A 15,553-nucleotide genomic window follows, 5' to 3' on the forward strand; every position below is an offset into this window, starting at 1 on the left:
CAGTACTGTACAGTATGCGTCGCTGTAATTGTTCCTCTACTGCACTGCACTGTAGGTAGCATGCGTGTGTGGACCTGATAGTTGTGCCTAAGCCTAGCGTATGCTATTGACGAGACAGAAAGACAATCATAGACGCTTCCTATTTTCTGCGCGGTCCGAGTGTCCCTTCCCTCGCTGGACTGTCGACTAGATCAGGGGGGCTATTTAATTCGTGTGGGCTGCGGCGCCCAATGAAGTGCTATAACAAGCCTGATGTATCAGCAACACCTGAGAGCGCAATCGTCGCGCCAAGCCGAATAGCAGGGATGGACCAGATGGACAGGTCGATGCAGACGCCGGAATTTGCTGACTTGAACCTTAGAGTACTGTACATTGGCCGGCGGGTCGCCTCGATCGGCCTGTGTGTGACGAGTGATGTGTGATAGGTGATGTATTATGTGTGTGATGTGCGTCTCTCGAATTATAGAGAGGAATAGGCAGGGCAGGCAGGGGGATTGGATTAGTGTTTGTGTTGAAGATCCCGGATATAATATAATTGTCGATGGGGATTTGTCGCCCGGCGGTGAAAGTCAGAGAAAGACGCGTTCGTTCGCTCTCTCTTTCTCTTCGATATCTCTCTGCGGAGCACCTGGGCCTGCAAATTGTATCTTTTGATGTCTCCGTACACTGCTATCTTTTTTCCCCTCGCTCGCTCCCCTTTGTGCATACGAATATCCCAGATGCAAACGCAGATCTACGCCAGCGCATGACCGTGAGGCGCCAAGCTGTCGAAGCTTCCGTCTTTTAGTCTGACTAGGTATGCTGAGGTAGGGGCTAAGATGATGCGCGAAAGTACCTGTAGGGTACGGTAGTCTGTAGGTACAGTCTGTGTACATGCCATGCCATGCATGCACGCAAGGCACACTGCAGGAATCGGATGCCTTAGTGTGAGAGAAAAACGGTTCAACGTTGAGCGGGACACGATTTTATTGTATTAACGTAGATGTATCATAAGGTAGGCAGCTGATGGTCCAAGACTGGAGCCAACGCAGAACCTGAGCAGACGACTTGCGACGGCCGTTCTTGGCCTATACGTGCATTAGGTGACAATACCCAAGGAAAAACACACACCGGAACATTGTCAAAACACGACTCCGAGAACATAAGGGTCTTGTTCTGAGCGAATAAGCTTGTCGAGCTTGACTTGATTGATTGATAGCTCGCCCCGGGACGTACAAAGGGCTGGCACAGTACTGGATTGGCCGCTCCGCCCGAACCAACGCACGTTCACCATCAGAGCCGCCCGACAGATATGGCAGCCATGCCATTCCCTCAAAAGCTATTTCAAGTATCTGATTTGAGCCACTGGCCCAGGTTCGTGTGCCCTCCTCGTCATCCGCCGAGACAAGGATAATTACATTTCTCAACGACGAGCAGCACTATCTTTTACTATTCGAGTCCGTTCGTGAGCCACGCAGAGACGATCCTAGCTCGGACCTCGACCGACCAGTCGTGAGCGAGGCTAGCCAGAATTGTGGGTACAGTATAGTCAAGGGTGCAGTGGTGTATGTTCTAGGCGGAAAAGCAAGCCCAAAGGGCATGACGACCGAGCAAAAGCGTGACCCATGTGTTTCGAAACCACGAGAGAAACCCACATGGAGTTTCCGATTCGCTGCACACTGGCTTCTTCGCGAAGATTCAGAGAACAAAAGTTGTGGGACAAGACAAAGATAAGGCGCAAAACAGCTTTTGAATTTCCCGCCTCCAAAAAAACTCAAATAGGCTAAATCCGTTTCATGGATCCCGCTTTAACTGGTGTGGTGTGCTGCTCTCCCCTTTTGTTAAATCTGTAAGGCCCACCAACGGCCCTGACTCCCGCACTCACTCTCACTTTCTTACTCGCCTTTTCTATGCTTGTGCTGCTCTCGTTTCACATTGAGTATCATGCATAATACAATTTGTTTCTTTCGACGCATCAATTGACGGGCGTTGAGATTCGACCATGACCCCTGCTCACAACCCCCCTCCCGAAGATGATGGGACCATACGTGTTGCTTCAAATGCAGCGTAGAAGGAACCTCCCGCAATTCTTTGATTGGTCGGTGGTCCTCTTACCAGAACCAGTGGACTGGATACTTTGGTCTGCGCCCCTTCTGCTCCACCAACCAATCGTTCGAGTCGATCGGTAAGGTTTGATCCTCAGGATTTATCGTGGAGCATCAAGAGCTCCCGTGCCTGCCCCTCCACGAAATCCCCACTCAGCCGCGGATGATAGGCCCATATGGCGTCTTTGTTCTTGTCCCGCCGAGGCACCAAAGCTGTTGTACATGTAGGAGAAAATCGGCACTGTAATACTCGAAAATGATGATATAGCTGGCATACGTGGTGTTGGTATCAATGGTAGCGTGTGTCCTCGTCAAATAACGACGCCCGAAAGAAAGGAATGACAGATGCACCAACAGCGCCCTCATCTCGTACGACACGCAAGCAGACTACGAAACCTGGGACCGTGCAGGGCTCTTGTTGTCCGCCAGTCAAATGCTCCTCCCCCTGCGTCAGCAGTCGAAAACAGGAAAGAAACAAAAAGTGTGATAGAGCAGAATCGGATGATAAAAAGCTGTCTTGATCTGAAGAAATGTGGAGCCTGACTCGACATGGATCCGGCGCCCCGCCCTAGCCCAATCGTGAATGTCAAATCTTGATCCTGAAGGCGTCTCGACGTGGCCGACTCGCCGCGGCGCTGAGTTCATGTCTATCTGAAGGGGCTTCGCTCCAGTCCGCCCTCATCTACGCCTCCCGCACTGACAGGCAAGCTACCCGACCTCGCGGCCGCACTTAAATCTCCGCTGCCGCTCCTTCTCAGGGCTTGTCTCATGGTCTCAATGGTCAATTCACCGTGCTGGTGAGGGCTATTGACAATGGCGGGGGAACGTGCGGGACTCAGATCTAGTCCTTTCATCGAAGCTGGATGGCTGCCTATTGGTGGCGTGATGACACCCTGAGAGAAAGACTGCGAGTGCGAGGATCCGGGGGACCTCACCGGCGAGGGGGATCGATCGAGTGGCGGTGATCGCGTTCGACCATGCGCGAGAGAAATCGACGAGAGGGGCATGTTATGCAGAGATCCAGTCTCGGCATGCTCTGCTTGAACCACATCGGCAAAGGAGATGAAACTCAGGCGCTTGACATCATTAGGGTCCAAGGCACCGTAAGTCGAGGCGGTATCGTTGTCCGCGCTTTCCTGCTGTCGCGACAATGCAGAGTAGATGCTTTCGTGCTGTGAGTCTTGGGGCGAAGCCTGGAGCGCCGCTTCTGAGTGCATTGCACTTGCGGTACCTTCGGCAATGCCCTCTGCGGCCGTGTGATGCGACGCGTGTGTGACAATTTCCACATCGTCTGGATCGAGACGGTCGTTCGTGATGGCCAAGGAAGACGCCTCGAGTGCGGCGGGTATGTAGTCTTCGGTTTGTATGTGTGACGGGATGGCTGGCGACAGTTCACTCGGTATGCTCGACTCTTGCACACTCCTCTCGAAGATCTGCGACGAGGCTATGGACGGCGCCTTGGGTGAGGCAGACCGGACAGCGCCACGATTGGGTGAGGCAGCGAGAGAACGAGTGGGCGAAACGGGTGGGATCCGCTTGACTTCGGTGAGAGGTTCACGAGGGGGTGAGACGGGTCGCATTGCTGTAATGGCTGCTTGTGTAGAAGGCATGACGGGTGTCTGCGGCGGCGGTAAGGCATTCATGGCGGGCTCTTCCTTCTTCTTGCCCAGACCAAAAAGTCTTCTCTTGCTCTGTTTGGCAGTCGCTGGTGACTTTCCGGGACCGGTCGCGGCCGAGGTACTTGCAGTGTTGTCGGGTGTCGCAGTCGAGTCGGATTCGTCTTCTCGTAACAATGGAACGGATGAGTCGCGCGGACTGCTGGAAGCTGCGGACCCTGATGCGGAAAATCTGTCACGATTTGGCTTCGGCGCGCTCATGGTTGTGGAAGGTGGGATGTGGGATGTGGGATGTCAAGGTATAAGGTATGGGGGGATGGTCTGTTGATCACTGGGATGCGCACGTATATGAAAGACCAAACGAGGCCGCCTTATCTCGAAATCCGGAGTAACCGAAACAGTCAGGGTTCAGATCTTGTGACACTTGTGTCTACAGTAATAGGTGAAGTACAGCAGGTGGCTTAGACTCTAGCCGATGAGCAATGAGGATTTTGTTCGGACGGGAAAGGAAAGAGAAGGGGGGGGAAAGTGGTGTATTGGTGTATTTGGTTCTTGGGAAGTACTTGTATGATAAGGTATGATATTACGGGGGGGTCACGGTGTAGTAATGACTGCTTTTTCTTTCCGCGGTACAGAGAGCGCAGCAACAGCTTCTAACAGTAGTGTACGAGTACAACTCTTTCCCAAAACCCGACCTTGCCTTGCCTCTACCGCACTAGCCTGGCTAAGTCAGGTATAACACTCCCGGACAAGTCTGGTTCAAGGAGCCTCGTGAGCAGCGCAAATGCCGGCAAGCGAGCGATGACGCGCTTCCCGGGCCGTACGAGTTCTGTGTCCGCATTTCTGGAGCAGACCTTAGGTACCTATACCTTAGCACAGTTTGACCCAACATTTGCTCTGCACTTGGGTCTATTGGCATCGTTCGTCCTCGTGCCCTGAAACGCCTTGTCATCAAACTCACTGCTCCCTTGTTTCCCTTATCTTGGCTTTCAGAATCAGGTTTCACAGCGCTTCTTTTTCTGCTAAGGCAAGGTACCTTACCTAGGGGTCAGACCTTCAGGTACTAGGTACTGCGCCTTATCGCCTGGGGTGACCGGTCAAGTGATTGCTGAGCAAAATAACATCCAGTGGGCGAATCAATATTATAGATTGTCACTGCCTTCCAAGACCCTGCAGAACCTTGACTCATGCACAGCCCTCGGATGTTCTGTTCTATGCAATGCAATTGCGTGTCACAGTTGGTTTCCCGGCTAACCTGAGTTTCTTCTTCCATCTGGAAGTCTCGAGACCGTGAGGCGTCATGCCGCCGGCAACCGGAATCCCATACCCGTGCTTCGGCGCCTGGCAAGTCACCACAACCTGCAGTACTGAAAGAGGACAGCTGCACTTCCAGTCGCCTTGACTCATCTCCCGTGGTTGACCTCGAAGGTCTATCTCGCACTGAGTACGTTCTGATACCCCCACGTGATCATCAAACAACATCTCTTTGCCGAAATAGCACCAAGCCCGAGTCGAGACACCCGAACAAGTGTTGTTCCGATGGACCAGGACCTAGTGCCGGCAGAACTAGCCGACCCACGTTTTGCTCCCATTGACGTCTTTTCACCCACAGATACAGTGAACTTGAAGCTCTTCGCAGACGTTGCACAGTACGTGACGGCGCTACGCAGTCCTTGCCAATCTGTCTTCTAAAATTGGGATTGGACATTGAGTCCTTCAAATCAGCCCATGCTGTTTGTAAAAGTACCCAAGATACTCTTTAGCGAGAGTGCAATCTACGTCACGGTTCCCGGCATGCCAAATATACCTTGCCGATGTGGTTTATCGCAAAAGGTCGTTCCCGCTTCCAGCAAATAATTACGATAAACTCGTCAGAGTGCAGATTCAGCCAATCCCTCGGGCCGTCCCCCAGCGCTTGAGATTGAATTGGGTCCTTATCTAGTATGACGTGAGGGCACCTTGGCTGAGTGCTTGCTGCAAGTAAGGTACCTGGTATCTAGGCCGAGATTGCAACACGGGGAGACACAGTTCACAGATTGAGATTGGCAATTCGGCCCCATAGACTGGAGCAGCAAGGAGCGAACGATGCTGGACGAGCGGCGGCAAAGTATTAGTGACCGCTCATGCAGACTATTCGGAACATTTTTCAGTCATGTGTTGTTGCACTGGCTATCTATCACACTGACAATTCACCCTGCAGCTCTATTTTATGATATACGTTATGTGCACAGAACTGTATCTGGTGCAGGAGTACAACACACAATCCGGTCCCAAGCGTCTTGGACCCTTGTTTCGTTGGACCCTTTGAATCAGACCCTGTACGAGCCGTGGAGTAAAAATCCGCGAGCCGTTTTTGGGCAACAGACAGTACGAAAGCACCAGCCTGCACCCAATCTCTTCCACATCTCCACGAGCGATGTCATACCTTAATCAAAAACGGGACAACCCAAAGTACCTAAACTTTCCACGAGACATCTTTCTCGTATAACCAATCCTGAAACACACTTTTGCCATCACAGATCCAGAGGGTGCGTAACCCCCTTCCCAAACCCCCCCACCCGAGATTTGAACAAGAATTGGAGAAGGGGGTCGCGTCGTCCGCTCAGGGACAATTATAAAGAATTGATGATCAGGCGGGATGTCCGCGTAACCCCATGCTGATCGGCTTTCCCGTCGCCGTCGCTTGCGAAGTGCGCACGTTGACAATGTCATTTGGTGCTGTCGCTGCTGCTGCTGCAATATGCCTCACTCGTCCGCTTGGTGTGGATTCTCTTGCTCTGTTTCTTTTCTTGCCGATGTTCTCTGGATTGTGAGCAAAAGGTTGTGCGAGTGTGCTCCGTCATGAGTGGGTCTGTCCTCTCGTACCGTATGTTTGCGAGCAGAGGGAAAGAAAATTGGTTCATGCGAAACACACTGCGCATTGTCGCTCACATGCATTCATCCCGAGGCACAACGACACGGTGGGTACAGCAAACGTCACTTTTCCTTCGCGTTCGTCCCGACGCTGCGTCATGCTCGGTACAACACTTCTAGAAGAAAAAAAAAGGGAGTCTAATGCCTAAGATGTGACACGACAAGTTTGGGGACACGAACGAATCCACCAGAGGTCAACACACCTCGTTTAGGTCCCGTTTGTTGGGGCTGACGACAAGGTGGATATAGTGGGTGACGACCAGTGTGTGAAATATTGCTTAAGCCGTCCTGAGTGCCTCGTGTTTGCCTTTGTCTTGAAGCGAGGCTTTTGTAGGTGATAGAATATGCCCGTTTCTCATGTACCCACTGCCTTCTTTACTTCTCTTTCCTCTCCTTTTATCAGCATCGCATTTTTCTCAAGCCCTTGAATTCTCGAATGACCATCTTGGTATCTAAACATCGTATGTCAAGATAGGAAAGTCACGTGTAGCGAGGCCGCATACCGAAGAGCAGGCTCACACTCGTACCTGAATCATACTCTCTGCTTCAGTCGAACACTTCTATCTTTCTCGAGATCCTGAGTATCTGCAATCAATTTGTATTGCTCTTGTCAGCGGTGAGACGGCGTGATGTTACCTGACAACAAGCAATGAATCACACTAAGGCAAGGTCATCAGTGATATATCTGGCGATGCCAGAATGTGGATTCCAGACAGGAGCGATTGCAGACAGGAGAGATGCTACAACGTATGAAGGACATACGTGGAATCAAATGTATTACGGAAACTTTTTGTATGCGAAGGCTTGTATGATTCATATTCATGGGTACAGATGACCAAAAAGTCGAGATGACCGGGTATCATGATCTCTAGTATACATATCTCACTAGCGCACCAGCTTTGATCAGTGCTGAAGAAACAGAAAATAAGAGGATGCTGCAGCCAACGCAACTCTTCGCGTGTTCTTGTAGGAAACGAAATCCTCGCGACACTCAAACCCCCTTTCCGACCTTTGAGGCCAGGACCTGAATTCTTTCCATTTAGCAACAACGAGAGGGTCATTGATGTCGCCACCAGCTTGGATAGAGGCGAGGGTCTAGGGAATTGCAGCACAACGTAGTTGCATACTGATCAGTGCAGGGGAGAGATCATCGTATTAATCATCTCTCTCCAGAGTGCAAATCAATACAAGGGTCGTCGCATTCGACCTAGAATGCTATACGAAGACAATCCATCAAGCGAAGCGGGGATCGAGGTAAAAGGTCGCGAATTGAGGTATGACATCCACGTAATTGTGCGGCTGATAGAGGAGTGAGAGTCGTATATCCATACCACATTGGCCTTGTGAGAGTACAGAATGTGATGAGCCACGACCTGATGTCCGGGTGCTCGGCGACACTTCCAAAAGCGAAATTTGACCACCAAGGCAAGTTGTATAGAACCGCCATTTCTTCTATCTCGAGGCCCCCATGGAGACCCCACGATTCGACTTGGTCGATCTAAACCAGATCTGGTAACCACCGTTTTCCGGTTAATATTGTGTCTGATAGACTTCGAAGTTTCTACCGACCTGTATGACAAGAACATGTTGCGGTCGCAATTGCTCCAAGCTCTATAAAGTGGTTGTGATGTCCTCCTTGTCGGACCAAGCCCGTTTGTATGTGGCTCAGCGTTGGCTTCCCATCGAGTCAGAATCTATCGGATATCTAGATACGAGATCGACGTGATTGAAATTGGACTCATCACAGTCGTCTGTCTCGCACATGGATTTCACGTTCTTGAAAGAAGCTTGCAAGCTGTCATTGGAGTTGTCCTGCGCTGATACTATAGACTTTATCAAGCCGGGACGGAAGCCTATCTTCACCTGGGTCATCCCAATGGGATCAGAGGAACACAGAGTAATAGAGACTCGACTTTGATGGCCCGCGCATATCACGATCCTCCAAGTGTCACTGGTTCGAAGTTTTAATCTTCGCGGAAGATGGAGAGGACTTCTCATACATTTCCACCTTGTCCGAACCAGCACGTGAGATGTCCGGAACATTGCTATGGATTTGACCAGTAATTCCTCGCAGTATAGGCAAAGTGACGAGGACATGATCATGGGCAATGAGCAGGCTCTGAACGCTCAATCGGCTGGGCCTGACCACATCCCAGGCATTCTTGACATGATCAGTAAAGTCATTGTTAACGAACTGTCGACGATGTATACTCGTGCTCAAGTTAACATAGACTCGGTGCGCTCAGAGACTCAAGTGATTTGGAAGGTATTTTTTACTGGTAAGGCCATCGAGAACTCGTTATGTCAATAATCTCATGTACAAAGCATTTTATCTATTACACCCAACGAGAATATCTGCCATCGCTGTTCCTATAACGACCATATCGATGCACTCTTTGAAGGAACACTATGCTCTTGAGGCGACCAGTGACTGTCAGACCATGAGATTGGAGAGGTCATCTAGTAACAGGTCCGAGACCACGGCTGTCCACGGTGTTGCAATCTGCCGTTGGTCATGGTACCTCATCATAACCTGTGTTGATGGCTCCTAGCAGAATCTTCCATATATTTCCTGAGTAGCAGGGGTTGTGTCGACGATATCCCTACACAAAGAGTCAGCCCTGATTCCAGACGAGTAAGAGTATATGCATCTCGTACGGATCTGTCCCTAGATCGTCATCCAGATTCTTCAGCTTCTCGATTCCGGAAGGTTCATCGCCAAAGCGGATGAATTGCAAGCCCACTTGATCGCTGTTGACACGCCTTTCATCGATGGTTCTTGCCATTACTCTGATCGCACGAGCTGCATCATCTTGCCATAGTCCATCTGTCAAGATATAGATACTCATCGGGCGGGGATTGCCGCCGAAAATGCCTGGTCGCCTGGATTGGAGCCTTTTCCCATAATCAACGAGGATATTTTCTAAAACACTACCAAGGCGCGAGGGAGCAGATCTCATGTCCCTCATAGGCTGTATACGATTCAGCTTGTCAACTGAATTAATTTGCTTGAACTTCCCATGCCTTCCGTGGATAGTGAAGTATATGTCGATTCCATTGGGATCGTAGTCCTTTGTGATTTCGAGAAGCAGTTTTGTAAGGCTCTGGACCGCCGGCCAATGCTGACTCATAGTCTTTGCGTTATCCAGTAGCAGCACCTGACAAAAGTTAAGCTCGAAGGCTCGATCTGGCGTGGTGTCGTTGGTTGATACATACATGATCCCTCTTATCGAGTTTATCCAACATCCCACCATCATCAAGTTTACCTAGTTTCGTTCTTCCTCTAAACACTTTCTCTGCTGCGTCTTCGATGCTCATAAGAGGAAGACTGGGTCCCGGCGCGCTGATACTCATAGAAGGTCGACTGGGTCCAGGCTCGCTGATGCCAGCTGTCGCTTTCTCGATGATCCCTTTGATCTCTAGATACAGAGTCTGAGCACTAGGGCGCTGAGGCGGGGAGGAATTTAACATGTTACGAATCGGTCCCCTGAGGATCTCCAGGGTGAGTTGATTGCTGCGAGATGATTCGTTGGAGAGTTCGCGGTGATGGTCCTTGACAATTTTCAACTTTCTTCTGCCGTTGTGGAAGCTAGGTCTCCCGTGCAGACCACTTATTCCATCTGTCTCGTTACGCCGCTGTGCACGATACTTTTCCAACCCGTCGATACCATTTACTAGCCAAGTGACAGCCTCGCTAGCTATGCACCCAAGTGACCAGATATCAGCAGGCTGAGCGAGATGGGTATCGATTTGTTCCCAGGAGCCGTCCGTTTGTATCGTCTCGGGCGCAGCTAGAGCAAGAGAAGTCAGCCAGAGCGACCTCAAGATGTAAAGGCCTACATACCGTACTCAGCTGAGCCCCATGTATCACTCGTTTCAACACGACTTATCGACCCTCTAGAAACAGCTGTGGCGAAGTGACTCAATCCGAAGTCCGCCAGCTTAAAGGTATGGCTCTGATAAGCACGCATGTTTTCAACATTGAATACCAATATGTTAGTTGGTTTCATGTCCCCATGCCACCTGGTATCATGTGTCAGTCTGGTTCGACAAAGCTGGCGCTAGTAACAAACCCATGGTAGCCCCCATTTTCGTGTACCATGGAGACGGTCGCGCTCAATGCCAACAAGAAGTTGCGCCAGAAGCTGGTGATATTCATTTCGTCTCGTGGAGGCATTGTGGTTTGGAAGTAGTCTTCTAGGGTTCCAGGTTCCGCGAACTCCAAGATGACATTGTATGTGCCACCGTGTGTAAATCCTGCAAAGAATTCCACAATCTGGGCATGTTCATTAGGTTCGCCGCTTCGCAGTCGCATGAAAGCTCTTGTTTCTCGTCCGTAGTGTAAAGCAGCATTAACTGTTTTGTTGTTGTAAGTCTTTAGGGCGTAGCTGTTGGACCTCAGTCTTGACTACGCGATAGCTAGTCAGTTTGTTGTAGTAAAGATGACATGCGTTTATGGACCATGAATCGACAAAGATAGATCGTAACTTACAGGAGATTCCTCATCCTGTTGGAGGCGGTCGTAATCTTGGTGTATCCAAATCCGGTTTATAGTCGAACTTCCACCATCTGTCAACGGTCTACACTCAAGAAAAGGAAGGATCTGATCCTCGGGCACTTTTGCGTCATGGTGTCGTGTGAATGTTCTCGCACAAAACTCCCATTGTGCCTGATAGAACTTGTTGAATATCTCGGATTCATCTTTTGTAGATACAGGGAAATTGGAGGGCCAATTAAGGAATGGTAGCTTCTCGTCGCAGAGATGTTCGTAACCTGTAAATGACTCGATGCAACGAATTTCATTGATCCGTACAAGTATGCATAGTACTCTTGCATACTTTTGAAAGATAATCTCAAGTGCTAGTGGAGGCGGGTCTGGGTGAAAGATATCGGCAAGCAGTCGATGAATTTGTTCGTAGTTCTCGAAATATTTAGTTACTTTGGACACTGGGACGAAGCCGATAGCCTTCTTGAGATCATGGTTAGATCTTCCGTCTTCCCTACTCCTCTCTAGATACTGTAGGAGCTCTCGGGTACTGCGATGGAGGTATTCGGGGGGATGATTCGACATCGATGACTGACGTGAAACCGGTTATATTCTACACGAATGTCGCTTTAGATCAGTCAAATTACATTATAGAGAATCTGCCGAGTTCTGTTATTTGCTGTCTGGTGCAAGGAATAATGATGGTGCAAAGGAATCTTGTGTAGGCATCCGATAGGTTTGCTTACAATGAGGAGTGGACCGAAGATAAGTGGGGGGAGGGGTCGGTACGTGATCACATCAGCTGCTTATATATGTTGAGCCGATAGGCGACTGGTCCGTCTACACTGCCTCCATTTCTGTTGCAAGGAGGGGCTTAGAAAGAAGGCGCAAGTGTCATTGCATGCAGGGTCCGATCAAAGGCCAACTTCGCCTGTAGGTTGACCACCCAATCAGACATGAGAACATAGATACAGTATTCGATGAACGGAACCCTTCCACAAATGCCAACTCCCACTGCAAAGATACTTCCGAAGACCAGATTAAGGGAATGCGCTCAGAGGTAGACCAGAAAGATTGTTAAGGAAAGTCTTATGCTGATAACGAAACCTGCCTCGGAGAACGTCCACGTCTTTCCGAGGAATATAACAAAGCCCAAACAGCAAGTGTAAGTACGATCAAAGGGAAGGTCAGGGCCATGAAAAACTTCACGGCTCCAACGTAGACGATTCGCTCGGCTTTGTTGGTGACTCCGTTAGTATCCCAAGTTACTATGTCGGTGCTCATGATTGTCTACATGCTATCGTGAGTATTACACGCATGGCTTAGTATGGCAGAGCTGACTTACTGAAACGAATGTGCCAGGTAGGAAGATGAGCGTGATAAAGGTAATTATCCTCATACTGACAGTCTCCTGTTGAGTCTCTCTGGCCAATTTGTGCATATCTTTCGTGATACCTTCCATGTCCTGCGTGGACAATTTGCTGGCCTTCATGTTGAGATAATTGAGTAAGCCATATAGCTGCACGGTGTCAGTCATCACTTCACAGCAGTGATGGTAGACTTACCAAGCTCTTCCGGTCTTCAACTAGTTTTGCCAACGTCTCCGCGCGTTCTTGGTCAATTCTCAGCAGCCTTTCCAACTCCTGGAGTTGTCGGTCAAATTGCGCATGATATTCTTCGATCTCGGCCATGGAAAGCATTCCAAGGTCGGCATCAATCAAGTCCCGGTAGTGGCTCCTTAAAGTCGTAAAAATTTCTTTGTTTGATTCCAAGATCAGGATGGCTTCGTTGCATTTGTCTCCTATGTCTTGTGTTCTCTGCAGTCTGTCGAAATCGAATCCGAGTCCACTAGATCCTGTATACCGATCATTGAAATGGGCAAACTTAGGCTTTTCGGGAGAAGCAATGTCTGATGAAATGGTTGACCGTGTCTTCAGTGATAGAGTCTTCTCCGTGATGCGTCTGATTAGACCTTTATTCTCCAGGGGATCTTGAGAGACAGAGTCTGCCCGGTCATCCGAATCTTGCGGTCCGTCATCAGCTATAATATGTAAGCCCTTTCTTGTAAGATGCTGTAGCTGAGCTTCTAAAAAATTGATATACCAGCGCCAGTTCTCCACTGCCCAACGACAGAGAACAAGGTGAATGGCAAACGAAGTCCTAAATCCGACACCAACAGAAGTTGTGCCGTTCGAGGGAGACATAGTCATAACATCTTCCAGTGATTTCATTCGTTTTGATAGTAGTTTGTCGGCTTTGACATGTATCCACGTGCTTCGCCCAGTAACCAAATCGAGCGAGTGGTAGAGTGCTGCTTGACGAACCGACCAAGGTCAATTCGGCTGGTACGGATGCTTCTCCGGGGCTCTTAAGTTGTAACATATCTCGAACATGGATGTAGATCTCCCAAGTGACGGAATAGCTGGTCTTTTTCCTGTTCCCAAGACGGGGCTCAAGACATAGCAATTCGTGTAGTTGAAATCGTGTTGTTCCTCCCGTTGCTCCCCGTTCTGCTCGGACATACCGAATGAAAGTAGGACATCTACAAAATGTGGCATTACTTGGTGATAAGATAACAACAAATTCGCTGTAGCATGGGTCATCCGAAGTGGCGAACGCGAATTATCTGAAGTCAGGAAGCTATGAATGAGATCAGTGTCCGTAAAATAAGACGTAGAGGAGTTTTTCTGACATGAAACGTGACACTGGATCATGATCCCGTGACAATTCGTCTAGTCCTAGGTGTTTCTGTAGCGCAATTCTACTTGCACACTTTATCTCTTTGCCGCCTTGATGATGATACGTCTTTCGCTCCCATAGTGTTACCAGGTCTGTTGTGTCGAACAATCTCGAGGCCCGGGTATCCAAAGGTTGCTTGAGCCATTCGCGTTGGTATAGATCATCACACGACCATAGAAGATTCATCGGGTATTCTTCTCTCTGATGGCAGGACTTCACAAGAGCGTCAGACATCTCGATTTAGAACTTGCCGATGTAATGATACATCTTTAAGGAGAACATTAGGTTTTCTTTATACCGGACAACTGTAGCCCCAAGCTATCTAGAAAACATACAGAACCTGCGGTCACATTGCTGCATGTGGGCAGTGCAACTCGTTCCAATTTCAAGGTATGCCAGGTCCCCCGCCCCCCGGGCTCAGCCGAGGCGTTTCACGCTGAGGTACCTTGTTCTAATCATGGTTTCTCGGCCTACCCTTGAGCAGCTGCTCTCTTTCTTCCTGCTCGTTTGTCAGCTTCAAGCAACAAGAAGATACCGGACGGACAATTGCATGTTGACATTTGTTAGGCGTCGCGGTACACGAAAAGCCCATTCGTTGTCTGCCCTCCACTGAGAAATCATGTCAACAATGTCGCCTGTTATTCTTCCTAAGGCAGCTACCCACCCTAATATGAAAGTTCATTGCCCCAAATAGTTCTCTTAGATAGCTCTCCACGGCCTCTTCCGTAAGGCGATAAGCAGGAACATAATCCATAACGCTTCGAGTAGACATAGCCGCGCAGGATATATCACGAAACCAGGCGTTTCCAGGTGGGATATTGATCTGGGCAAACTGCTTTTAAATGGATTGGTTGGATGTTGTGTTCAGATGGAGCCATGAAGCTGGCATGGCGGAGTCTTAAAGCTGTGCATGCCCTGCGAATGGCTCCGTACCAAACGAGCCACCATAGTGGAAGACCTTTGGGCATCATTGAAATCCTATCAACTGTTCTCATGAGCCTCAAGTCGCCTCATTCTGAGCGTGAGTCTGCGTTTCATGGCTGCAAATTGGCGGACACTTTGATGGGCCTTTGGCCCCACTCGCTGTGAGCGCCTAACCGGTGAAGCCTTGATGGCGAATAACAAAACAATATGAGCCGACCTACAGGGCGGGCTGCATCGATTCCCCACCACAACACGGTACCAGTCAGCGCACCCTTACTGACCTATAGCCATAGAGTACGGCCCTCCAATTCGATGCCGAATCCATATGCGCACTTGCTGGAGTACGGCATCAGAAGCCCTGCGGCTCAGAAATCTCATTTACAGACCACAAATGAGAAGTTGACCAATTAAAGCTGGACTGAACACAGCAATAAGTACCTAACAGAGAAGCAGTCGTAATTCAGAAAGTGGCAGAATTAGCGTCGAGGTCATCCGAGTAGCCGGTCATGACCTTAGTTGGCACACGACATTCATGCAACAGCCTTGCGCCGCCCTCTGCGCCTCAGGCATCAATGACAAGTTGGATTCTACCTACGAGCATTCCGGATCAATGAGCTGCAAGCCAGATGTGCAAATATCAACACCTTCAGCCTCATAGGCCGGGTGGCACAAATACTTCGAGAATGTCCTGGGCAGGTCATTGAGCACACAGAGACACCAATCATGAGTCGTATATGCATCTCTTCCTGCCTTGGAGGACTCTTGCCAGCGTATCGCCTACCAAAAGCGCC

At 49.6% G+C, this 15,553-nt stretch overlaps 3 protein-coding genes across 3 annotated transcripts; all 3 read right to left on the minus strand.

The window, feature by feature from the left end:
- Positions 1–2,731: 2,731 nt before the first annotated feature.
- Positions 2,732–3,961, minus strand: AAFC00_000842 (uncharacterized protein; the record flags this gene model as incomplete). The annotated part of the gene is made up of 1 exon (XM_069347568.1): positions 2,732–3,961. The coding sequence occupies one exon, from the start codon at positions 3,959–3,961 to the stop codon at positions 2,732–2,734; it is 1,230 nt and encodes a 409-aa protein (XP_069203412.1).
- Positions 3,962–9,161: 5,200 nt separating this feature from the next.
- On the minus strand, positions 9,162–10,928 carry AAFC00_000843 (uncharacterized protein; the record flags this gene model as incomplete). The annotated part of the gene is made up of 5 exons (XM_069348528.1): positions 9,162–9,216; positions 9,272–9,771; positions 9,830–10,404; positions 10,458–10,636; positions 10,687–10,928. 5 exons carry the CDS (start codon positions 10,926–10,928, stop codon positions 9,162–9,164), a joined length of 1,551 nt encoding a protein of 516 aa, XP_069203413.1.
- A 1,260-nt stretch (positions 10,929–12,188) lies between these two features.
- Positions 12,189–12,636, minus strand: AAFC00_000844 (uncharacterized protein; the record flags this gene model as incomplete). The annotated part of the gene is made up of 2 exons (XM_069348415.1): positions 12,189–12,389; positions 12,445–12,636. 2 exons carry the CDS (start codon positions 12,634–12,636, stop codon positions 12,189–12,191), a joined length of 393 nt encoding a protein of 130 aa, XP_069203414.1.
- Positions 12,637–15,553: the final 2,917 nt, after the last annotated feature.

The sequence above is a fragment of the Neodothiora populina genome, assembly GCF_041146345.1.
Source record: "Neodothiora populina strain CPC 39397 chromosome Unknown canker_contig_12, whole genome shotgun sequence".
NCBI lineage: Eukaryota > Fungi > Ascomycota > Dothideomycetes > Dothideales > Dothioraceae > Neodothiora > Neodothiora populina.